We start from the raw sequence: 27108 nt of genomic DNA, 5'->3' as shown, positions 1-27108 counted from the left end.
ACTGTGCAATACATCACAACAATAACATTGGAATGGAAAGAAATGCGAGACCAAATTCTCCGAGCAAGCGTATCGTTATTCATGTTATGAGACTCCCAGTGAAAATCATTTAATCATTACAAAAATTGCATGATGATCGTAATAGGTGCATTTTGATTTCAAATAAAGTGACAATCACAACTCTAATCTGACATCATCACCAGTAAGGCAACGGGGATGATGACAGCTTGCATCATGGTGCAGTAACAAAGGAAGTAGTCTCGTTGTACACATTACAGGAAACTATGATGTCGCCATATATATGATGCAGGTTTGAGCGGTTATACGGCCAGCGGTTGAAAATGCTCAACGTAAATTAACAGTGACACAAAAAGAACATTTCTACATTTATGCTTCAGATCCTGTGTGGCTGTAATTAAGCTACACATTTGTGACATTTTCTGAAGAAACCTACTGCGCCGGTCGCGGAAAATAAGATTCCCCTTCCTCTGCATCTCTTTCAGGCACGTCCAGCCCCTGGCAGAGTTAAGAGTTGCGACTCACAATCGAGAGCTTGAGCACAGTTCAGCAATTTACATCTTAACTTGTCAAAACTTGGCTTATTAAAACATGGACCTACGCTGCTTTTCGAAGCGAAGCGCTGGTCTACGAATTCTGCATAAGCTCATGGCATTTGATAGAAAATAACTATTGACATGGCAGGCCTAGCTGCGGCGGATTGGCACATTTGATTTTTCGTATTAATGAACGTGAAAGCTTCGTATAACGCGAAATGTATTTAAAAAACATGAATTAATAGAGTATGAGTTATACAAGTCATGATGAATGGCATAGGAATGTCTCTTGGCGCAGTTTGAAGCTGATATGTCACAGGGGAAGAGAAAGCAAGGATAAATTCATCGTCGACACTTGAAATACGGTATTTCCGAAAAAAAAAATAAAATACGGTATTTCTTTGAAATACGGTTCGGTATTTCAAAGATAAGCTCCTCTGACGAATGAGCTTTAACACCCGAATGTCCAGCATGAGTGAGAGAGTAAATAGTATTTCACAATGTTCTGCAAACGTGGACCGCATATGTACTGATCGACTAACATTGCCCGATAAGACTTGCGTTCTAATTGCTCGACTGTGAGTTTGAATGTCGTTTTATACAGAATTTATCAGCTATCGCTTTATCAATACAATATACAGTAACCCATCGGTCATCCAGTTGATTTTCCAGCATAGATATAATTAGGGACGTCTGGTCAAATGTATAAAATGTCAAGTTGCTAGAGCCTTTACTAAAAAGTGAAACCCGAATAGCCAAAAAAAGAAAACCAAATGAAAAGTGTATCATTGTTTTAAACTATCTCAGTCAAATAAGATAAGTCCCAAATATAGATACGAGTGAAAACCACCCAAAGGAATTCTAAACGCATAAGCACTTCGGATGAGCATCAACATAACCAAGTCTCACAAGCAAGGGACTTCGAAAACCGACAAATTTAGCGGCTGTTACAATGCAGAGGAATTTGAGATCAGCTTTGTATTTAAAGTAAAACCGAGTTGAGTTGATATATTACATTACAAGAATGTTTTCGGCTTCATCGTTCATAATATAAAATCATGACCAGCAACAATTTCCGCACTCGCTTAAACATCAACATATAAGTCCTAAAATGAACACAGCTCTTATCTGAAACTAAATAAAATATTTACAACCTACATCGTAAGTTGGAAAAAATGCATAGAAAATTGTGAATAAATGCATAGAAAAATGTTAACAAATCTAAATTATAGAATGAAATAAAAACCCAATTTCATCTTCCAGAGCACAAAAGTTTATATTAGTGGGAATTAAAAAGGTTTTACTCGTTCACATCTTAACTGGTAAAACATGAAGAAAAAGGCGCCGTACCATTGAAGGTGCAGAGCAGACATTATAAATATAGTGTGGATAGTGAGAGGAGTGAGCGGTGGAGAAGGAGGGAGTGGAGAGTAAAGAGGAGTGCGCGGTGGAGAAGGAGGGAGTGGAGAGTAAAGAGGAGTGCGCGGTGGAGAAGGAGGGAGTGGAGAGTTAAGAGGAGTGAGCGGGTGGAGAAAAAGGAGCGTTCATTCATAACACTTATTCTGTACAATAAAGGTCAGGTAATGTCACTATTATACGTACATATACACAATGTAAAATACGGCCATTTACAGTGCACGAAACAATGAAGCTTACAAATAAATAACACAAACGAGGGAAATTAAAACAAATTAAAATGACATCAGAAACCAATTAAAGATAACGAAGAAAAATTCAACAAAGAGATCAAAAATTAATGAACAATATCCCCAAAAAGCAACAGTACAAAAACCTAAGTTAATCAGATACTTAAATATGCAACTTTTAGCTTTAGTTTAACTAGAGTTGTTATTAATTAGCTCCATCTTCAATTAATACTCCATCGTCAATTGTTGATACAATAGTTCAATTCACAGACAATAAAGAACAATAAGGAGAAAAATCGTCTATTTTCTTTGGCCGTTTAATATTCAACTTTCTTATCTCAATATTGAAGCAATCTGAAACTGAAGACAATAACTGCAATGATAACTGCATTAAAATAACTGCTATTGTATATAAAATGATGGCGAATGTTTTAATACTATAAAAAACTCCTTCGTAGTGCGAGCGGTTCACAATTTTGGTCAGTGGAAGCGATTGCTTTGGCGTCTTGGTTATGTTTTTGTATCAAAAGGAAATATAAATAAATAAAAAATAAATGCAAATAAAAAGGAAATTGCAAATTCCAAATTTCGTCATCTTAAACTCGTTATGTAGGAAACAAGCATTTAGGCAGCACTATTTCACAGGAGACACATTTACGTGGCAAGTTGGCCAGTAAAAATAATAATATTGGATCCTTAGAAGCTATTAGAGAAAACCAACGCTATAATCAATTTAATATTCAGAACATTTTTATACACTAAAGTGGTCAGAGTAAATTCACAAGTCAAAGGACAAGCAGGAAAAATTCATCATAAAAAAACCTTTTGGTAGCAATTCTCGAACAAAAGAAGCGTATATTTTGTGTGCTGTAATGAATATCTTCATAGCAACTAAGGCTCAAGAAGGCTCTTGACTCAACAGATAAGAGCAGAGGATGGTGAGCTTTAAATCCTGTTTCGATTCCGTTGAATTTCTGCCGAATATTTGAGCGATAATTAGCGTCTTCTAGAAAAAAACACAGGGCACTAACAAATCTATTTCAATCTGAATCAGAAGCCAAACTCTGAGTGAAGATGAGGTTGCCAAGAGTGAGCTCATAGTGGCGCTTTGGGGTTGAACCGAACAGAAAAGCCGAGGACTTGAACCGGAAAAAAAGTTCCAGCGTTGAACGGAACAAATAAGCAGCGGGGTTGAATTAGCTAGAAAACTTACGAGGTTGAACGGGACAGAAAAGCTGCGGACTTGAAACGGAAAAAAAGAGTTCCAGGGTTGAACGGTACAAAAAAGTTCCAAATTTAAACGAATAGAAAACCTACGAGGTTGAACGGGACAGTAAAGCTCAGTGGCTAAACTATACAGGAAAAAAGCTCAGTGATGCAGAGCAGGCTTGGACGCTGCACTGGGGGGCCGCGGCCTCCGCAACTGCGACGACTGTTGCTGCATGGGCCGGAGCACCGGGTGGGGTGGTGGGTCCTGATGATGTTGGGGCACCGGGGGCTGATGTTGGGGCACCGGGGGCTGATGTTGGGGCACCGGGGGCTGATGTTGGGGCACCGGGGGCTGATGTTGGGGTACCGGGGGCTGATGTTGGGGCACAGGAGGCTGGTGTTGGGATATGGAATGTTGATGTAAGTGTGCCGAAGACTGCGATTGAAGTGTGGAGGTCTGATGTTGGGGTATGGAGGTCTGATGTTGGGGTATGGAGGGCTGATGTTGAGGCACGGAGGTCTGATTCTGATGTAAAGATGACTGATGTTGAGGAGGAACAGAATGTTGCTGTGTCATTACTGTATGATGTGACATCGCAGAATTGTGCGTAGGCAATGCTGTGGTATGCTGAGGCAGAGACTGGTTGTGCTGAGGCAGAGGCATCTGATGAGTGCCAGGCTGTTTCTGCGCAGAAAAATCAAACCCAATTATTCTTCAGGGGCCATACTTTCATTGCTTGAAAGGCCGTCAATGATTGGCTGATGAACATACGATCTCTTAACTTTTTTTGAAAGTATAGGCCCCGGTCGGCACAAGAATAATGAACGCGCCCAATATTCACCTTAATGACCCCGGGCGTGAGAAATTACCTCGAAATCACGAACCTTTCTTAAAACGTACGCAAGAACAGAGGTTATGGCCGGGTACAGTAGAGCAATAGTAGGCAACTAACATAACCTAACATTATAAAATTGTAATGAGCAACGTAATTACAAATGACGTTACATAAACGGACCACAATACAAGTGGACCTAGAATTTTGAACGATATACTCGTTCCAAATGGACATTATTATATCGGTGGACTATAGCTGGGTAACTAGGAGGTCTGATGTTAATTAAGGCCAAAATTCCCTACATTGCCTAGTTGTCAGTAGCTAGAACCTCTAGGAACACATCTAGTTGCCAGTAGCTGGGTCCTCTAGCAACACACCTACTTCCAGTAGCTGGAACCTCTAGGAACACACCTATAGTTGCCAGTAGCTGGGACCTCTAGGAACATACCTAGTTGCCAGGAGCTGGGCCTTATGACCTTATGATGAGTTCGGGACTTCCTAGTCCCCGGTCACGCTGATGCGCCGCCTTCGTCGTCCTGCGTATCCGCGTCGTCGGTAGGCAGGTCACCCCGCCCTCGGGGTGAACACACTAGATAGGATCTCTAGGAACACACTAGATGTTGGCAGCTACAGACCTGGCCGTAGTAAGCAGGCTGGGAGGTGGCAGGGACATGGCAGCTACAGACCTGGCCGTAGTAAGCAGGCTGGGAGGTGGCTTGCATTATGGCTTGTGCATTATGGCTTGTGCATTATGGCTTATGCATTATGGCTAACGCATTATAGCATATGCATTATGGCTTATGTTTAATGATTATCAAAGGGGTTGTTTAATAACTCGTGCTTCAACTATGACGAGATGGACTATTTTTACAACTGCAACTAGACAGCAATTTAGACCTATAAAATCGTATAACTTGAGATATTGTTGTTTAGTAACTAGCGTTTATTAGTGTGAATAAAAAGAGAATTACGAAGTAATTCTATGTGAACAAATAGTAAATTACGAAGTAATTCTATGTGAATAAAATGTGAATTACGAATTTTAATGAAATCTAACCTGCGTAGTGTTGAGGATAATCTTGCTCTGTTTGCTGGTGGATCCTGTGATGATCATGAGCGATGTGATGGAGGCAGAGTAGTTAAGGATGTAGTCATACTCGTATATACAGAGCACATTACGAGACCGATGTTCCAGTAGGTGAACGCCGGCCTCATCCACCGCAAGCCACAAAACTTTGGACCAGTTCGACGTAAAACTTTGCGTCACGTCGAAGATTGTAGCGCGATATAAAGGCCAGGATTTGATAAGGTTCAGGAACGCTTGTTTCGCCTCCAAAGGGTCCATGTTGAACAAAGACTGATGGTGCATTGACACTGCCTCGTGGGTCACCACCGACAGGAGACGGGGCGAGAGGGTATGACCTATAACCTCCCCGTAGTCCGTACCCACGCCCGTGTAGTTGCCTAGTTCTATTTGTGCCCTCAGGGCACACAGCATCACCTGGGCACCAGAACATAAGCACAATTATCGCAAATATAAATCGTAAACAGCATCACCTGGGCACCAGAACATAAGCACAATTAGCGCAAAAATAAATCGTAAACAGCATCACCTGGGCACCAGAACATAAGCACAATTAGCGCAAAAATAAATCGTAAACAGCATCACCTGGGCACCAGAACATAGGCACAATTATCGCAAATATAAATCGTAAACAGTGTAACAGATCAAGATTTGGTAGTGGACGATGCGATATTGAATCGTAATTAAGTACGACCTGAGGGTGGTTCGTACGTAGCGGTATCCGAGGATATAGAGGAACAGCGTAAACGATTATATAATATACTTTTAGGATTATAGTATAGTATTATATAGATTACAGTAGGTATACTTTTAGGATTTATAATTTTTTTAGGTGCCATTACCTGGGCACCAGAACGTAAGCACAATTATCGCAATTATCCATCACAATCTGTTTTTCCGAGGCTAGATTTGTGTTGTCGTTATTTCAATTATTAAACTAAATTGAAACTTGTAACCAGAACCTCATCAGGATTAACGTCAAGATCCATCATAATCTGTTACTCGGTGGATAATTTTTTGTTGTCTCTATTTTAATTATAAAACGAAATTAAAACTTGTAAAGCCCACAACATAAATATTACAATGGGAAAGCTAACTAATATTAGGTATTAACATGCTGCTCCTAATTGGTGAATCAAAAATTAAAGTTCGGCAAACACATACGTATAAACTTCACACAGAAAGTTATTCAAAACCATGCCTATAGAAGTTCTGTAAAATTTCTTCAAACTTAATACAACATTTATAACCCTTCAAAATGAACTTCAATATATCAATATCAATATAATATATGAAATATATAAATAATATTCAATAATATTCAATAATATTCAATATATAATATTCAATACCTATATCAATATATGAACTCCGTGACTGGCAATTAATAGTAACGGAGCACCGATACATTACGTTACTAATACCACTACGTTACGTTACTAATAGTAACGGATGAGTAATAAAAGTTACTCACGGCCTCCATCTGGGTGACAGGGAACTTGTCGGCCCTGAGGGTGTAGAGCACCTGGAAGTAGATGAGCTCTTTCTCTACAGGCTCGTCCAGCTGCAGCCATGACTCGAACAGCAGGTGTTTCTGCGGGGGGAAATACGCTAAATTTACAGGGTCCGCCATATTTATGGCAACGCATGTTTTTTGTTATTGCTCAATGAAACAATCAGGTGCATTGTTTTTTTATTGGATGAGCTAGTAGCCAAGAATTACCTAAACAATTCTCAGACACCATGAGCACCCTTATTTATTAATGACGGCCTACAATCTACGGAGGAAAGCTTCACAGGAGACACGCAGCATTTATTGAGGGATCAAGTCCCATTCTCGTGTCAATTTAGATTTCAAACTATTCAAAGAATCATGAGGTGTTCTGCAGACCCTACTCTCTAAAATAGCCCACACAGAAAAGTCGAGAGGATTCAAATCAGGGCTTCTTGAGGGCCATTCATTTTTGCTCATGAACGCTGGGATGTGACCCTGAATCCAGTTTTGGGTCATGTTTGAGCCATGTGATGGGGCAGAGTCTTGTTGAAAAGTCCATGGTGAGCCGTTGAAGTGTTTACGGGCCCAAGGTAACAACACAGCTTCCAAAATGTCCGAAATGTATCGCTGACTGTTGAATTTCACTCCTGAGAGGACAAAAACGAGTGGGGACCTCCCAGTGGCGGTTACCGCGGCCCAAACCATCACGGACATGGGAATTTGACGTCGTGTTGCTGTTCTGGTTGCCACAGATCCATCCCGACTCCAAACTCTGTCATTTTGACGGTTTAACGCTTTGCTCACTGTCTAATTTTTTCTCGTCATTGAACACAAAGTTGGCCAGCGTGCCATCCTCAATGAGATCCAGAATGTGCTGGCATCTTTCGAGCCTCATTCGTTCATGACGGTCTGTTAGTTCATGCCTTGTTTGCATCTTGTAAGGGGAGGTTTTGAGGTCATCTTTGAGGACTCTACGTACTGATGTCTGACTGACTCCTGCCTGTGCAGCCAATTTGGCAGCTGAGCGACGAGGGTTTCTCCACAACTTCTTCCTCGTGTTTTTGACAAATTGTTTTGTTCGGACACTTCCTTTCCTTCCTTGACCAGGTCGATTGCATGTTTCACCAGTTTCCTTGAATTTTTTTACCACCTTCCACACAGTTTCACGACGAATTTAGAGCTTTTTTGCAATGACTGAATTACTCTCGCCCTTTTCATGAAGGGTTACAATTGCATTTCTATCTACTGCCATAAGTAATAGTAAATTTAGACACCTTTGACTTCTGCAATATAAAATATATGAATTAATAGATGATATTAAGCTTCATTATAAAAGAAAAGCCTCCTAGAAACCAATTTATTTTTATATAGCAAACACCCATTGCCATAATTATGGCGGACCCTGTAGAGGGATCGGTAACAATACATGCCCCGCTGTCTTGTTAATGATGAAGAAAACCAAGAATAGAAAATCAGAGAAAATGTCAAGTAAATTGACCATTCACATCGTACAGCTACAGCCATGACTCGAACAGCAGGTGTTTCTGGGGGGTGAGAGGGCCTTCTCTACAGCCTTCAGCCTTCTCTACAGACTACAGCCTTCTCTAAAGGCTACAGCCTTCTCTCCAGGCTGCAGCCTTCTCTAAACAAGAAGATGTGATGATGTGATGCGTTCTGCTGCGTGGCCTGCCGGTATGTGGAGATGTGATGTACCTTAAACAAGAAGATGTGATGATGTGATGCGTTCTGCTGTGTAGCCTGCCGGTATCGCTCCCAGCGGGACATCACATCGGCCAAGACCTCCTCGGTGCCCACGCAGCGCTCTGTGCTGCCTAGCATCTCGTACACAGCGTATCCTGCGCAGCGTAATTAGCGTATCAATAACGTATTACGATACAATCAACGTATATTTCATCATTGTATCAAGAACGCAATATTTTAATAATAGCATATCCTGCACAGCCCACGTAGCAATCATTAGTGTATCCTGTACAAACCATATATCAATCAATCGTCATATCTTAAAATCAACGTATATATCACTAGCGCATCATATGTTATGAAATAATTAGCTATATTTTAACATAATATTAGAATAGCATAATAACCGAGTTATTATATACCAGGAAATGTATATGAACTGGGCCTATACTTTCAAAACTTGCTAAGTGAACGTAAGTACTTATATACGCTCTATTTTCTTGTCTATGATTGGTGGATTTTACTTGAAAGGCCGTCAGTGATTGGCTGATGAACTTACGATCTCTTAACTTTTTTTGAAAGTATAGGCCCAGCTGAACTACACAACCAGCGCCAGTGGTCAGTGACGCACAGCAGAAAGGCAATAACTTGCAACTTGAGTTTTAGTTCACTCACAAATTTGAGGTTTCAAAGAGTAAGCCACTTAGACCAACTCTTGATGGTCTTGAGTAGACCTACCCTTGATGGTCTCAGGCAGATCTACCCTAGATGATCTCAGGCAACCTACCCTTGATGGTCTCGGCTATACCCTTGATGGTCTCGGACAGCCCTACCTTTGATGGTCTCAGTCTCAGGTAGCCCTATCTTCTGGTTGATGATCTGGTCCATAGGTACCTGCCTTGATGGTCTAGGCCAGACCTACCCTTGATGGCCTCAGGCAGCCCTATCTTACTCTTGATGGTCTCGGCTACTTATACCCTTGATGGTCTCGGCTTGACCTTGATGGTCTCGGACCTACCTTTGATGGTCTCAGGCAGCCCTGCCCTTGATGGTCTCGGACCTACCTTTGATGGTCTCAGGCAGGCCTATCTTCCTCTTGATGAGCTCGACGACCTCCCTGGCAGTAGCGGAAGCATCAAACTCAAGTGAGTGGAACTGTCCGTCCATGAAGTGGAAGCGCGCGTAGATGGGACGTCTGTTGATGGTGCACAGGATCTCCTGCTTGGAGGGCGGCCACTGGCGCCGTCTGTTGTTCAGGGCCTTGTTCAGGCACTGTGGGGGGAGGGGGGTTAGTGAAGGGGTGTGATGTTATAGTGAAGTGGTGTAAAGTGGTCAGTGATGAGGTGAGAAATGGTGAAAAGTCGTATGAAGTCGAGTGATGTGGTGGAAAATGGTGTTAAGTGGTATGAAGTGGTGGTGGATTGAAAGGTAAAATATGAAGAGGGAGAGGTTATCCATCACCCAATTGTGAATAATAATCGTGGCACCAAATGACATATGAAATCGAACTACTCGAATTGACTTCTTTGTTATAGCGTCGCAATAGCATTAGCATCGCTATAGCATTAGCATCACTGTAGCATTAGCATCGATATAATACAGGGTGCGCCAGAGAAACTTACTTTTTTGAAAAAATTCCTGTGCGGTTAGTTGGTCGGGTAGAAGGGCGAGAGGGGGTGCAACTGAAGGGGAAAGTTCCCAAGTTTGTTTCTCGAAGTTTTTCAAATAAATTTGCTGTAGTGCAAGAATTAACTGAACGCAATTTTGTTGCCCCTCAAAATGCATGTAAAATGCTGGTTGACAACCTGCCTGAAGACGCGGTCGTTTTTTTCAGTGACGAGGCTCACTTCCACATTTCCGGCTGCGTTAACAAGCTAAACATGCGTTATTGATGTGGTGTAAATCCACGTGAGTTTCACCAGAAGCCACTTAACTGTGAGCGAGTTACTGTCTGGTGTGCGACGTCGGTAATGGGAATAATTGGTCCTTATTTTTTTGAAGAAAACAAATGCGCAGTTACCGTTAATGGAGCTCGTTACAGGAACATGATCGAGGAATTTTTTCTTCCAAGTCTCGAAGAAATGAACGTTAGGAATGTGTGGTTTCAGCAAGATGGAGCCACAGCACACACAGCACGAGACTCGATGAATTTGTTGCGACAACATTTCCCCGACCGCCTCATCTCTCTCAGAGGCGATCTCCAATGGCCGCCACGCTCTCCAGGTTTGACTCTATGGTATTTCTTTTTATAGGGTTATTTGAAATTTCTGGTTTAAGTCGATCGACCACGGACCATAGCACACCTCAAGAACAACATTCGTGACGTCATTGCCAAAATACCGATTGATATGCTGCATAGAAAGGATAAAAATTTCAAAAATCGACTTCATCAAATTATGCGCAATGGGGGCCGTCATTTATGAGATGTCATTTTCAAAACTGTATTAAAAAAAATTTGTGATACTGTATTCTCAAATAAAAAAAATTAAAACAATAATTGAAGTACTTTTGTTTTTATTGACCTTTCAAATAAGTAAGTTTCTCTGACGCACCCTGTATTAGCATCGCTATAGCATTAGCATTGCTAAATTTATGATCAAACTCATTCGCAGAAGACAGTTTACTAATCCATGCCGATTCTGATCGCTAATATAAATAATGAAACTGAAACTATCTGAATAATAATCTCAAAAAGTGTACATTCACTTTTCTAACGCAGACCAACGAACTGACTTTCTCGAACATCCTCAACTAAATTTTTAATTTCTCGACACACGTTCTCATCACAAACACTTTGACCAACTTTGTGTGAAATTTAGAACTCACCTAGCGAGAAATTCGAATTCACTTTGTTAGAAATTTAGTCACTTAATTTTGAACTCACTTTGCGAGAAATTTAGATTATAATAAAGTTAGAACTCACTTAGTAAATAATTTTTCACTCACTTTCTCAGCGTATCGTGCGTATTTGCCCTCCTCAGACACCGAGTCCATACCACAGCGTTGCAGGTGCGCGCGTAAGTACTTCCTTATTAACTTGTCCGTGGGGGGGATCACGGAGCAGTACAGCGTAAGTAGCGCCCACTGACGCAGGTTTACGCGCGAGTTGCGGTCTGGTCAACATTATAGAGTTGATTAATTGTTAACTTGCTAGAATTATTTAATTATAAACGTGATTAAATGATCTCGGAGCAGTACAGCGTCAACAGCGCCCACTGACGCAGGTTTACGCGAGAGTTGCGGTCTGGTGAAATTGATCGAATTTTTTCATTGTGAACCTGATTTAATTATCAAATTATAAACATGATCGAATTTATTAATTGTAATCTTGATCAAATTATCATATGGTAAACATGATAGAATTATTCAATTGTAAACATTATTAAAATATCACATGGTAAACATTATGGAATTGATTATTTGTGAACTTGATCAAATTATCACATGGTATACATGATAGAATTGTTTAATAGTAATGATGATGGAATTGTTTAATGGTAAACTTTATCAAATTATGACATGGTGAACATAATTTAATAGTTTAATTATGAAATTGATAGAATTATTTAATTGTGAACTTGATAGTAGAATTATTAAATGGTAAACATGATGGAATTATTTAATTGTAAACATTATTAAATTATCACATGGTGAAGTTGATCAAATGAATCATCAAATAGGGAAACAAGATCAAATTATCACATGGTGAATAAGATGAACTAATCAAACGTATTACTTCACAATCGCACTCAAAATTTGGGTTCATATTGAAATTGCTTATAATTAGGTTAATATAATATTGAATTCTATGGGAATTTTAAAACATTTAATTTGGTAAAAAATTTAAATAAGAACTCAGGAATTACAATGACATCTCATGAAGATTGAAGAAAAACTTGTCTGCTTAGAACATGAAAGACCTTTGTGTCAGGCTGCGCAGTGACTTCAAGAAATATGTTGCTATCTAATTTAGTTATAAAAGGCGTGATGATGTAATAAAGAATATATTAAATACAATGTAGCAAGAGAGGCGGAGACGCTCACCGGGATGGTCTGTGGTCTGTTTGATGAGCTGCATGTAGGTCTCGTTGAGCAGCGAGTCGGTCTTCATGCTTTGCTCTAGCAGACCCTGGACTAGACCCAGCTGATGTTCGTCAGCGGTCTGACCTTCTGCTGTGTAGTGGAATGACATCAGCACAAGCAGAAGTAGCGTGATATATCACCGCTGATATTAAATGGAATAATGCTTATAAGCAATAATTCAACAATAATAATAATGCTTATAAGCAATAATTCAACAATAATAATAATGCTTATAAGCAATAATTCAATAATAATAATAATGCTTATAAACAATAATTGTTGAACAAATTTTGTCCTCAGTACAGTTGATGTGAAATATTTTTTGATACAAAGTCAAAAAGATATCACAAAGATCCGTTGTAACGAGTAGTTCATCAGTTAGAGATTGGGTGCCTCTATTATTCATTATATTGGCGGCATGTAATGATCTATTTTGGATGGTGCAGCAAAGTACACCAATGATGAACATTTAATGAAGTTAAATGAAACGAGAGCAGGAAATTAATCGCATGTTTTAGCTGAGAATAAAAGACTATGGATGTTTTTATTTCGTGTGGTGATACTCACCATTAGCGTTGAGTCCCGCGTAGGTGAGTATGGCTAATGAGATGTGCAGCACTCTACGTGTGGTGATACTCACCATTAGCGTTGAGTCCCGCGTAGGTGAGTATGGCTAATGAGATGTGCAGCACTTGCTCCTGACACTCTAAGTCAGTCACTCTAGTGAGTGGTTGAGTGAGTGGTGTCTTAGAGAAGCTCCAGTAGCTCTGGTGGAAGCCTTTGTAGCTCTCACTCTGGTCACCGTACTCGGGGCGCGGCTTGTCGCCTTTGTTCTTGTTCAGTCTGCATTTGCAATAACAATAACGTTGACAATTTACAATAACAATAACGTCGAGAGTTTACAGTAACAAGGAACTTAAACGTCGACAATTTACAGTAACAATAACGTCGAGAGTTTACAGTAACAAGGAACTTAAACGTCGACAATTTACAGTAACAATAACGTCGAGACTTTACAGTAACAAGGAACATAAACGTCAAGAATTTACAAAAACATCATACAATAACTTGAAATTTTTTGTAACAACTAGTCGCAACTTATAACGTTTTATAACAACTCTTTAATTTTAATGTCATGGCGAGACCCCTCTCTTTATTTCGAGTCTGGCGACAAAGGCTATCATTAAAAAACATTTTTAGTGCTGCAAGTAATTTATTATAAATTTATAGTGGATATAACAGATAAAATATTATCGTATATGAGAATTACTCGTATATGAGAATACAGGCTCAACAAATGGCTTATAGAGGCGAAGGCGAGTGAGAGGGTGAGTGAGAGAGTGAGTGAGAGAGTGAGTGTGAGTAAGAGGGCGAGTGAGAGGGTGAGTGAGAGAGTGAGTGAGAGAGTGAGTGTGAGTAAGAGGGCGAGTGAGAGGGTGAGTGAGTTCGAGAGGGTGAGTGTGAGGGCTGTCTCTTATACACATCTAGATGTGTATAAGAGACAGNAGTTCGAGAGGGTGAGTTCGAGAGGGTGAGTTCGAGAGGGTGAGTTCGAGAGGGTGAGTTCGAGAGGGTGAGTTCGAGAGGGTGAGTTCGAGAGGGTGAGTTCGAGAGGGTGAGTTCGAGAGGGTGAGTTCGAGAGGGTGAGTTCGAGAGGGTGAGTTCGAGAGGGTGAGTTCGAGAGGGTGAGTTCGAGAGGGTGAGTTCGAGAGGGTGAGTTCGAGAGGGTGAGTTCGAGAGGGTGAGTTCGAGAGGGTGAGTTCGAGAGGGTGAGTTCGAGAGGGTGAGTTCGAGAGGGTGAGTTCGAGAGGGTGAGTTCGAGAGGGTGAGTTCGAGAGGGTGAGTTCGAGAGGGTGAGTTCGAGAGGGTGAGTTCGAGAGGGTGAGTTCGAGAGGGTGAGTTCGAGAGGGTGAGTTCGAGAGGGTGAGTTCGAGAGGGTGAGTTCGAGAGGGTGAGTTCGAGAGGGTGAGTTCGAGAGGGTGAGTTCGAGAGGGTGAGTTCGAGAGGGTGAGTTCGAGAGGGTGAGTTCGAGAGGGTGAGTTCGAGAGGGTGAGTTCGAGAGGGTGAGTTCGAGAGGGTGAGTTCGAGAGGGTGAGTGAGAGGGTGAGTTCGAGAGGGTGAGTTCGAGGGTGAGTTCGAGAGGGTGAGTGAGAGGGTGAGTGTGAGGGTGAGTGAGAGGGTGAGTTCGAAGGTGAGTTCTAGGGTGAGTTCGAGAGGGTGAGTGTGAGGGTGAGTTCGAGAGGGTGAGTGAGAGGGTGAGTAAGAGTGAGTACAGCAGACCTGCGCAGTGTAGACACGATGATGTTGCCGGTTATCTCAGCAGGTTTAAGCAGCAGGTTGTTGTCCACCAGCAGGCGACGCGCGTGTAGCAGACTGTGGGCCAGACGCATGCGGTCGTCTGCGGTCACCTGCTTAACCTGCAGTACAAAAAACAATTACAGAAGAATTAAAATTGTTTAACCTGCAGTACGAATAAAAGGACAATTACACATTGCACAGGTGTGCATATGTACAATGATAAGTGAACGTATATAGAACAATTACTGATGGCACACGTGTACATATGTACAACACATGGCACAGGTGTACATATGTACAACACATGGCACAGGTGTACATATGTACAATGATATGGTTTACAGTATGGTTTACAAATAACAAAACCTTAACAACAGAGATAATATAATTGAAACACCCTACATCAATTGGCCTCAAGAGGACACAGCTGCTAGGACACCAAACAGCTTAGGCCACAACAGCTAAGGCCATAAGACAGCTGAGGCCACAGCGGCTGAAGACAACAAACAGCTGAGGCCACAGCAGCTGAGGCCACAACAGCTGAGGCCACAGCATCAGAGGCCACAGCAGCTGAGGACACCAAACAGCTGAGGCCACAAGACAGCTGAGGCCACATCAGCTGAGGCCACAAGACAGCTGAGGCCACAGCATCAGAGGCCACAGCAGCTGAGGACACCAAACAGTTGAGGCCACAAGACAGCTGAGGCCACAGCAGCTGAGGCCACAGCAGCTGATGCCACAAGACAGCGGAGGCCACAGCAGCAGAGGCCACAGCATCAGAGGCCACAGCACCTGAGGACACCAAACAGCTGAGGCCACAGCAGCTGAAGCCACAACAGCTGATGCACAAGACAGCTGAGGCCACAGCAGCTGAGGCCACAAGACAGCTGAGGCCACAAGACAGCAGAGGCCACAGCAGCTGAGGACACCAAACAGCTGAGGCCACAAGACAGCTGGTGCCACAGCAGCTGAGGCCACAGCAGCTGAGGCCACAGCAGCTGAGGCCACAGCAGCTGAGGCCACAAGACAGCTGAGGCCACAGCAGCTGATGCCACAAGACAGCTGAGGCCACAGCAGCTGAGGCCACAACATCAGAGGCCACAGCATCAGAGGCCACAGCATCAGAGGCCACAGCATCAGAGGCCACAGCATCAGAGGACACAGCAACAGAGGCCACAGCATCAGAGGCACACACCTTTTTACTGGAGTCAATATCCTTGATCCAGGCGGCCAGTAGAGGCGAGTAGCTGGCAATAAGGTAGCCGATCTCTTCTTTCTCCTTCGTCTCGAACACAAAACATTTGTGCGCGTCAGGCAGCGTGCGTAGCAAACTGATCGTTATGAAGTCGTCGCTGCATATAATAATATTAATATTAATAATAAGAAGGAATAATAATGATATTAATAAGAACAAATGATAATAATAATGATAACGAACACAAAACATTTGTGCGCGTCAGGCAGCGTGCGCAGTAAACTGATCGTTATGAAGTCGTCGCTGTGGATAATAAGAACGAATAATAATAATATAAATAATAAAAAGGAATGATAATAATATTAATAATAATTAATAAGAAGGAATAACTGATCGTTATAAAGTCGTCGCTGTGAATAATAACAAGGTATGAGCAAGGGGAAGTGGCATGCACATTATATGTTATCGTCTAAGCTTAGAAATGAATTCAGCAAATGTGGGTCAGATCGAGTTGATTTTTACTTTGGATTGAATATGTAGAAAAGATTCAAATATCCTACAAAATATATTGACTGATATCTGTACCAAGTAACGTGAAAATTTTAAAAGAGGATATTGAAAACAACATTTTAAATCAAATTGCATTAACTAGAAGCTTTTTACTTGAACCACTTTAAAAGCTACTTCCAAGCCAATAACGCCATAGTCCAATCAACTCTTAAAATATACAAGGTAAGACTACGACCTATAGTTATAACCAAGCGGTAAAAAACATACGAAATATATAATAATAATATAAAATATAAAAATAATATAATATATGATAATAAAATAATATAATATATAATAATAATAATATACTATATTTAATAATAACATAATAATTTCACCTGGGATGTAGGAAGATAGACTCGATATCAGAGTACCGATACTCGTATAGGATAAACTTGTCATCAGGTTTGATCATGGCGATGCCATCACAGTTGATGCCGAGGATAAGAGAGTTGCCATAGTTCCAGTAGCCTCTATATGCCACAGGGAAGAGGGTAGTACCATACAGAGGGAACTGCATCACGCAAGTCAAGTACCAAACCTTGGCCACGATCTCACTCTTGCCTGTACCGTACTGACGGTGCGCCTCGGCCAACAGCGGTACCTGACACCCAGGCAACAGGTTAATGGTAGGGGAACAGGTTAAGGCGTCAGGGAGCAGGTCAAGGCGTCAGGGAGCAGGTCAAGGCGTCAGGGAGCAGGTTAAGGCGTCAGGGAGCAGGTTAAGACGTCAGGGAGCAAGGGGCCATAATATCAATAATTAGTTTGTCAAACTAAAGCCACCAATCACAGACTAGTAATGAGGCCGCTACGTGCATTTAGGATACTATGTGTACTTAGGACGTTAAGTGTACTTAGGCAGCTACGCGCACAATTAGGCTGCTACGCGCACTTAGGATGCTACGTGCATTTAGGATACTACGTGTACTTAGACCGCTACGTGCACTTAGGCTCCTACGTGCACTTAAGATGCAACGTGTACTTAGAACGCTACGTATACTTAGGACGCTACCTGTACTCAGGTCGCTACATGTACTTAAGCAAGTTTTTATAGCACGGTAGCAGGAAACTACGGTCCGGTCTTACACGAGTCTAGCAGGCGACCGTGAAACTCAAAATGTACGATACATTCATACAGAGCAGAGCTTATTCAAAAATTATAGTTTAAGAATGATTAATAGTTATTATAATATTTAGTTTAGTTGAAGATCGAATGTATTTATTTGTTATCATCGAATGTAGTTATTATATTATTTAGTTATAGTTGAAGATCGACTGAATATCATAGTTATTATTATACGTAGATCACAGCAGTAAGTTTACGAGTTAAATAGATCACACACACCCATTCCTCCGTGGTGCGCACGTCTGCTATCCTAGCAGGAAGATAAGCGGAGAGTTCTGTGTAGAACTGCTCCTTGCCGTCCTGAGGGTCTCCTAGAGCTACCTGCGCCTGTAGTCCTGCTAGCTGCAGGGCTACCTTCTCGTTGATGGGGAACTCGTCGCTCTGCACACATCAAATAATAAAAATCTTGTTGATGGAAAATTTACGCTCTGCACATCAAAAATGGGGAATTCATCGCTCTGCACAACAAAAAAAAGTCTCGTTGATGGGGAACCGATAATAACAATAATAATAATAATAGTAATAGTAACAATAACAATATTAACAATAACAGGGACAATGATCACAATACACACCCTGACGACGCAGTACACGGCCTGGCTGTACAACAGGTTCACATGCACAGGATCGCTGGGTATCTCGCGCGGGTTGCGGAACAATCTCTTGCGGAAGACAAATCTGTTCTCGCCCGCACTCGCCGCTTGGCTGTTGTTGTTTGCGCTGTTCTTGTTGTTGTTCCTGGCCAAACATACGACATTTACACTCACTTCGTTTAGTTAATTTAAAATATAATCCATTTAAGCACAAAAAGCTGTTTAAGGGTTCTTTGAATTTTCAGACCCGACAATTTTCAATAATTGTATTGAGTAATTGTATTCAGAAATACAATTACTGAATCAGTAATGTGAAACAGTAAACTGAATACAGTAATTGTGTTCAGTAATATATCGAGCCTCAATGTTGTATTGTCGTAAAGATACTCACGTCTCCCAGGACGAGATGATGTCGTAAAGATACTCACGTCTCCCAGGAGGATATGATGTCGTAAAGATACTCACGTCTCCCAGGACGAGATGATGTCGTAAAGATACTCGTGTGTCTTAACATGCTTCTCTTTACACGCGCTACTCTGGTATATGGCCCAGCCGTCCACGCTGGTCAGGCCCAGGCGGTCCGCCAGTTTCTGCAGCGCATCGCTCGCCGTGTCGCGCGGGTGCACGTCTATTGCCTTCGTACGGCCGTCCAGGAAGAAAAATCTGACAAAAGCAGTAAAAAAATATTGTTAATATAATACTACAATTTAGAAATAAATTTAGAAAAAATTTACCGTCCGGGAAAAAAATCTGACGAAAGCAGTAAGTAAAATATTACACGGCGCAGTAAAATACATTACACGGCGCAGTAAAATACATTACACAGCGCAGTAAATAAAAAACTTATACAGCGTAGTAAATAAAAAACGTACACAGCGCAGTAAATAAAAAACTTAAACAGCGTAGTAAATGAAAAACGTACACAGCGCAGTAAATAAAAAATTTACACAGCGCAGTAAAAAAAATATTAATATTACGCGCACAATGTGCAGGATACTGAAAATTTAGAAATAATTTACAGGAGCTTGAAGACCTTGGTAGAGAAAAGCAGGCCAAGGACATAAAGAAGTAAAATATTGTTAATATTACACACACAATATGCAAGATACTGAAGATTAAAAAAAATTGTAGGACGTTAAAGACCTTATTAGTGAAGAAAACCAGGACAAGGATATAAACAGGTGAAGGTGACTGCAAACAACGCAACAGAAAACATAATCATCATCAAATAAAAAAATTAATCACGAGTTCACGAAAACTACGACTAGAGATGCATAGCACTTAATTGATGTCTGAAAGCATCAATTAAAGCATTTAACATCGACATATAATTTAATTTATGAAAGATAAAATCTATGTTCCTGCAACTGCAACAACTAAGCACGTCGCACCTGTGGCCATTTATACACCTAAACAGGTCGCACCTGCAGACGATGGTACCAAGTTTCTTCATGGCAGCGATCTCAACAGACGAGGGGGGTCGTCGTCTGCAGGTCACTTTAGTGTTCTTGCAGTTCTCGAGGCACCACTGCACGTACTGGCACAGCTTGCCCTCCAGACCAAGGTTCTTGTGTAGGAAACTTACGAAATACTGCACATACATCGAGGTGAAGTGTTTTAGAATATAATAACAATATATAGAATACATAAGGGTAATTATTGAGGAAATACTGCACATATATCGAGGTGAAGTGTTTTAGTATATAATAACAATATATAGAATACATAAGGGTAATTATTGAGGAAATACTGCACATATATCGAGGTGAAGTGTTTTAGAATATAATAACAATATATAGAATACATAAGGGTAATTATTGAGGAAATACTGCACATATATCGAGGTGAAGTGTTTTAGTATATAATAACAATATATAGAATACATAAGGGTAATTATTGAGGAAATACTGCACATATATCGAGGTGAAGTGTTTTAGAATATAATAACAATATATAGAATACATAAGGGTAATTATTGAGGAAATACTGCACATATATCGAGGTGAAGTGTTTTAGTATATAATAACAATATATAGAATACATAAGGGTAATTATTGAGGAAATACTGCACATATATCGAGGTGAAGTGTTTTAGAATATAATAACAATATATAGAATACATAAGGGTAATTATTGAGGAAATACTGCACATATATCGAGGTGAAGTGTTTTAGTATATAATAACAATATATNGGCGATGGTGATGTTCTCACTCACCCTGAAGATGGTGCAGGCGATGGTGATGTTCTCACTCACCCTGAAGATGGTGCAGGCGATGGTGATGTTCTCACTCACCCTGAAGATGGTGCAGGCGATGGTGATGTTCTCAGGGTCGTAGAGATGGATGTGTGATGTAGGGATGACGGAGCTGCGGCTGTAGGTGACGAGTTGCTGCTTCGGCAGGAACTCGATGGACGAGGAGGACGAGGATCGCTTACGAGCCAGCGTCGACATGATGGTGCCTGGTCATATTAAAATTAAATTTACGATAAAATTTCATCCAAAAACATTGACGGATGAAACTTGAGATATACTGAGAAGCCTAGTGCCTAGATTAAGATTGGATTAAAATAAAATGAACGATAAAGCTTCATCCCAAACTTTGGCGGGTGAAACTCGAGATATTCTGAAAAATCTAGAAGTTTAAAAGTTAGCGACGAATCTTCTAAATTAAATGAAGACCCAATGTATTAAAACATAACGAATATAAATAAAAGAAAAGTAATCATTCAACTCTTATCAACATTAACATCGGCAACAATCCTTAACCGAAGGGAAATAGAATTTTTGAGGTACATGAGAACTTTGGCTCGACTCTTATCAACATTAACATAAGCAACAATCAGTAACCAAAGGTATATCGAATTTTTAAGGTACATGACAACTTTAGAAGCGAACAGGTTGAAGTTGAAGTTGAAGCGTACCTTCAGGAGAACGTTCGTGGTTGTTGAAATAAGCAACAATCAGAAACCGACTGTATATCGAATTTCAGAGGTACACGACAACTTTATAGAAGCGAGCATCTATAATAGGTTAAAGTTGAAGTTCAACCGCACCTTCAGGAGCATCTATATAACAGGATGAAGTTGAAGCGCACCTTCAGGAGAACGTTCGTGGTTGTTGAAGTATTTCTCAGCGAAGTCGATGAGCTCCCAGGCGTCGGAGGCGTCCTTGGTCTCCTCGAGCTCCTCCAGCTCGTGCAGCTTGCGCTCCACGCGCTGCTTACGGCGCTCCTTGCGCTCCAGCGTCGCCGTGCCGTCCACGCGGGCAACCACCTGCATAAGAGAAGGTAACATGTCATACCTGCAACAGAGGGAAAGACACGACACACCTGTACACGAAACACCTGTACACGACACACCTGTACACGACAGAGAGTAACACACGACACATGTACAGGACAGAGGGTAACACACGTCACATGTACACGACAGAGGGTAACACACGACACATGTACAGGACAGAGGGTAACACACGTCACATGTACACGACAGAGGGTAACACACGACACATGTACACGACAGAGGGTAACACACGTCACATGTACACGACAGAGGGTAACACACGACACATGTACACGACAGAGGGTAACACACGACACATGTACAGGACAGAGGGTAAAACGATACATGTACACGACAGAGGGTTACACGTCGCACCTGTACAGGAATCACCCTCTCTCTCCATGCACCTCATTTTCTGGGCAACGAACAGACCAACAAAACTCGTGTACCGCCTAGGCTTCGGTCGAAGAGTCGCTACACTCGGCACAAAGTTATTCTGTGTCAGTTTCTGGTCAGGATCTCCTTTCCGGCTTCATAGTCGCCTGAGAGTGTGAGAATGATTGGCCAAGCCTAGTCATACCGAAGCTTGCAAGCTGCCCAGAGGCTGCCTAACAAACCTTGAACCAAAACGGACATCAGCGGCTGATCTACCTGCTCCCCGAGTCTTGGGCGGCACCTGATGCAGAGTCTGACCGGGATCTAAATTTTGTTATGTAGGACCCCCATGACCCCACCTTGTTGTTGGGGCTCGTGGGGGTGCCGGGGTGCGACGTGCGGGCTGGACTCGTGTGGGCCGACGATGACCGCGACGAAGCTTTGCGCGGCGCTGAGGAACGGCGAGACCGACGGCCCGCCTCGTCCTCAGGCTGCGGGGACCGCAACTCCCCTCCACGGTCCCCCACCTGGGGAGGTTGGGGTGGGGGAGATCTGGCCTCCCCGGCACTGGGGGGATGTGGGAGACAGGAGCGCAGGTCCCCAGCAGGAGGAGGGAGGGCGCGGGTGTGGGGGGCGTTTTCCAGGGGCGGTGCCGGTGGAGGACCTGTAGTCGAATATTCAATAGGTCGAATAATTATAACTATTAATTTGACATAAAAGAAAATAAATAGCAAATAAAAATAATAAAATATTTTAAAATCCACATAAGAAGACATGAAGTATTTATTGGAGAAAACATCAATGTAGATTATCTTGAAGAGGTGTTCCCAATAAAACTTTTTGTATTTAATTGTATTCAATATGGCGAATATTTAAGTTCGTGTCTGTGGTATGAATGGCTCTTTACTTTTTGTTTTCACTTGAAGTTCAACATTAAGAGTTAAACGTATCCAGGGACAACACCACACGTATCCAGGGGGCAGGGACAACACCACACGTATCCAGGGACAACACCACACGTATCCAGGGACAACACTACACGTATCCAGGGACAACACTACACGTATCCAGGGACAACACTACACGTATCCAGGGACAACAATACACATATCCAGGGGCAACACAACACGTATCCAGGGACAACAATACACATATCCAGGGGCAACACCACACGTATCCAGGGGCAGCACCACACGTATCCAGGGACAACACTACACGTATCCAGGGACAACACTACACGTATCCAGGGACAACAACACCACACGTATCCATGCCCACGTGCCCTGGGGAGGAGGGCCGGACACGTAGGTGTGCTGGGGCCTCTTGCTGGCCTCTTGCTGTGGCCTCCCCGGGAGGCCCGCAGGGATGGTCTCGTAGATGGGCTCCTTAGGCCGCTCCTCCTGAGGCTGCACAACGAATTTGATTAACAACTATTTATCAAAAATTATAAAAAATGACAATTGTTTATCAAAAACCCAAAATAAAATTAAACTTTTAGTTTAAAAAATTTCAATTTTCATCATCAAAATCCTTGTAATTATCGAAACCCCAATTTAAAATTTGATTTTTAGTGTAAAAATTTTTACTACTAATCATGAAAATCCTGGCATTTCTCGAAAGATGGTCTTATAAATACCAGAATATTGTGCATTACGGGTGTTTTTTATATTTTGAAAGATTGTAATTCTACAAGACAGACATAACATAGACATGAGACATGTTCTAGACATGTTCCACGTCTAGAACATGTCAACAGAGGCGACACAAGTTCAGTGGCGACACAAGTACAGTGGCACAGTAGCAACAAGCACAGTGGCACAGTGGCGGCACAAGCACAGTGGCGGCACAAGCACAGTGGCGGCACAAGCACAGTGGGGACTCTAGTCCAGTGGCACCTCAGGGGGCGGTGGCGGTAGGTCTTCGTCAGGAAGTTTGAGCCTCAGTTCCTCGTCCAGCGGCGGGGGAAGAGGGAAAGAAAGTGGGCCCTCGCTGGGGGCAGGAGGGGGAGAGGGCAGGGCCCCGTTGGTGAGAGGGGGTGGGGGAGGCCCAGGACTCGGGGCCCGGGTCATCCCAGGCCCAGGACTCGTGGCCCGAAGGGTCCCATCCCGTGGGGCCTTCGAGCGGTTGTCGCGGGTCAGCGCGTCCAGCTGAGCAAACAAACACGAATTTTCGACGAAAAATTTACTTCATGAAGCCAACGAAACGGAAGCGAATTACTAAAGCCATTCAGCAAAACGTGAATTACTTTAGCAAAAGCTATCATCATTGTTTGCCATTCTTTGTTTGTGATTCTCGTTTGTCATTCTTATTGGTGTCATTCTTTTTTGGTCATTCATCGTTTGTCATTCATTGTTTGTCATTCTTGTTTGTCATTCAATGTTTGTAATTCTAGTTTGTCATTAATTGTTTGTCATTTTTGTTTGTGATTCTCGTTTGTCATTCTTGTTTGTCATCATTGTTTGTACTTCTTCAGCATTTGACTTAATTAGAATTTAACAAAACGTGAATTAGAAGTAGTAATTAAACTTAGTAGTAAAGGAATTCAATTAGTAAAGGAATTCATAATTTCAGTTTGAAATTGACCGTAACTTTGAGAGAAAAGTTGTTTAAAAACTTTACAACTAAGGGCGATAATTTGGAGTGCCCTACTTTATCGATACAATAAAACCAAAAAGATTTATTGGAAGTCCAATATGATTATTTTACTAAACTGAAACTCTTTTTCCTTCATAGCCGTCTACCAATGTTCCACTACACTCACCACCATCCATCACCACCTCACCACGCAATTCCTATTCGATCCTTCACTAAAGGCCGGTCCACACGCTCAGTTTTCACAACGATTTTTCTGCGCAGTTCTAAGTCGGAATGAAATCGTTGCAATTTTTAGAGCGTCCACGCGGTGCCGACTTATCTGAGTAGTTTGCTCAGTTTTGCGCGATCTCGCCATGGTATTGTACAAATTTACAGCCGGACTTGCGGCCGGTTTCTCCAAATTCGGTGAGCATGGAATATCTCCCAAAGTAATGAACGCAGCCCGATAAAACTTGGTACACGTATTCATTAGGACTTAACGGTGATGTTTAGCTCGTGAACATTTTTAGAATTTCACCTTCATTCGTGAGTTATATGACGATACGTGCCGAAATTTGCAGTGAGCATGACATTTCTTCTTTGAATATATAACCTATAATATAACTTTGAATATATAAACCTAGCCTCCCAACAGCCATGTTTAGCTCGTGACAATTTTTAGATTAGATAAAGCCGTATAACTCGCATACGAAGGCAAAATCGAAAAAAATTATCACGTGCTGAACATCACCGTCAAGTCCTAATAAATACGTGTACAAAGTTTTATCGAGCTACGTTCATTACTTTGGGAGATGTTCCATGCTCATCGAATTTGGGGAGACAGGCCGCGAGTCCGGCCGTAAATTTATCCGAAACGTGCCATGGAAAAGGCAGTATTTTGATAAATTTTGGCATTGTGCATTGTTAAAAAAAGAGATTGGATCATTTAGGGAATGCGAGGAATCAAAATACAAGAGAGATGGCTTGTAGATGTCTTCTTCTCCAGGTCCAGATGGAATCGATTTTATTTATTTATTCCCAATTATTTACGGTAAATGCTCCTCAACTTATTTTACAGCTGTTTCTCTGTTTACGCTTTCATCGATTTTTTTTTAATTTTTCTACTAAGCCCTCGTAAGTCTCCCCCTTTTTTGTCCCTGTTACTATAGTCCTTGAACTTTACTCGCCAAATGCAAGAAAAACTTTCGTATAGAAAAGCAATAAATTCCCGAGAACATTACCGAAGGTCCGCCATGGTCGCCAGAATCATTGAAACTGAGCACAAATTGAATCGGAAAACTGTGCTACCGTCCACACGTTCCGACTTGTCTGCGCAGTTCATCGAAATCTATGCTCTGGAGCTCAGATTTCGATGCAACTGCGCAGTTTTCCCGCCGGCTCCAAAACTGCGCAGTTTTCCCGTCCACACGCAACGTTTTATCTGCAACGATTAGAACTGCGCAGAAAAATCGTTGTGTAAAACTTAGCGTGTGGACCGGCCTTTAGGAGAACTTAGAGGATCCAAAGATTTGTCTAGTACAATTTCAAGGACTAACCCAATATATTTAATAATGAATAAATAAATAATAAAAACAATTATTAATTACTAACAATTAATAAATAAATAATAATAACAATAATAAATACAAATCAGAGTTATAGCGCTAGTTAAGCAGTACCTCCTCCTGCACGTTGTCCGCGAGACAGGACATCTCCTGGCCAAGGTTCTCAAAGTGCGTCGTCAACAAACAAACAATAAGAAGTAAAGTTAAAGAGAAGTCTTGCAATAATAATAAATAGAAACAAAAATTATAGCGCTTATAAAAACCACCTCCTCCTGCACGTTGTCCGCGAGACAGGACATCTCCTGCCCAAGGTCCTCGAAGAAGGTCTTCTCTGTGGGGATGTCCGTGAGGAACGAGAACAGGTTGTCCAGGTCCACGCCCCCCGAGTCGCAGGACGCAGGGTCGCCGCCCCCCGGCGCCGTATCCTGCTGTAGGATCCCCATCTTCTGGTTGACATGGTCTGCCATACTTGACAGCGTCGCCAGCTCTGCCTCCAGTTGACTGCAATCGAAATTAAAATGGCAATTAAATGCCATAGTGGGCAAATAAATAAGATTAATTACATTAAAATGGTAATTAAATGCCATTGTCGCAATTAAATACAATTAATTACATTAAAATGGCAATGAAATGCCATGCTGGGCAATTGAATGCCATTAATTAAATTAAAATGGTTATTAAATGCCATGGTCGGCAATTAAATGCCACGGTGGGCAATTAAATGCCATGGTGCCAGGATACATTATAATTGCCGCGGGATCGACATAAGATTTACCTCAAATAAATAACGTGACCGAGAAACTGATTACATCGAGACGAAAATCGCGATCAAGATGTCGATGAAAAAATTGATCCACATCAAGATCAAAATCGTGATAGATTTCTGGTTCATTTTTGTTATAAATTCAAGTCAGGATCAAGCCCAGGCTTAGAAAATC

General features: G+C 41.8%; 2 protein-coding genes across 2 annotated transcripts; both read right to left on the bottom strand.

Moving 5' to 3' along the window:
• Positions 1-1938: 1938 nt before the first annotated feature.
• LOC108668474 (pollen-specific leucine-rich repeat extensin-like protein 1) lies at positions 1939-4967 on the bottom strand. Its single transcript, XM_018155701.2, has 2 exons — positions 4881-4967; positions 1939-4094 (listed from the first exon to the last, which is right to left on the bottom strand). The coding sequence occupies exons 1-2, from the start codon at positions 4965-4967 to the stop codon at positions 3570-3572; spliced, it is 612 nt and encodes a 203-aa protein (XP_018011190.1). The 3' UTR covers positions 1939-3569.
• A 41-nt stretch (positions 4968-5008) lies between these two features.
• Positions 5009-26671, bottom strand: LOC108668473 (the record flags this gene model as incomplete). Its single annotated transcript, XM_047882285.1, is given in 21 exon segments — positions 5009-5014; positions 5303-5746; positions 6804-6923; positions 8538-8680; positions 9590-9797; positions 11472-11638; positions 12570-12698; positions 13249-13451; positions 14889-15025; positions 16102-16258; positions 16992-17257; positions 17999-18160; positions 18355-18517; positions 18838-19035; positions 19797-19963; positions 20479-20834; positions 21470-21647; positions 22391-22695; positions 23314-23437; positions 23927-24178; positions 26437-26671. Coding segments are annotated over 21 exon segments (4120 nt in total), but the record flags the coding sequence as incomplete, so codon positions are not given.
• Positions 26672-27108: the final 437 nt, after the last annotated feature.

This window comes from Hyalella azteca, unplaced genomic scaffold (assembly GCF_000764305.2).
Source record: "Hyalella azteca isolate HAZT.00-mixed unplaced genomic scaffold, Hazt_2.0.2 contig10098, whole genome shotgun sequence".
Classification (NCBI taxonomy): Eukaryota; Metazoa; Arthropoda; class Malacostraca; order Amphipoda; family Hyalellidae; genus Hyalella; species Hyalella azteca.
The sequence above is the reverse complement of the archived record's forward strand: the minus strand, read 5'-3'. Positions and strand labels throughout refer to the sequence as shown.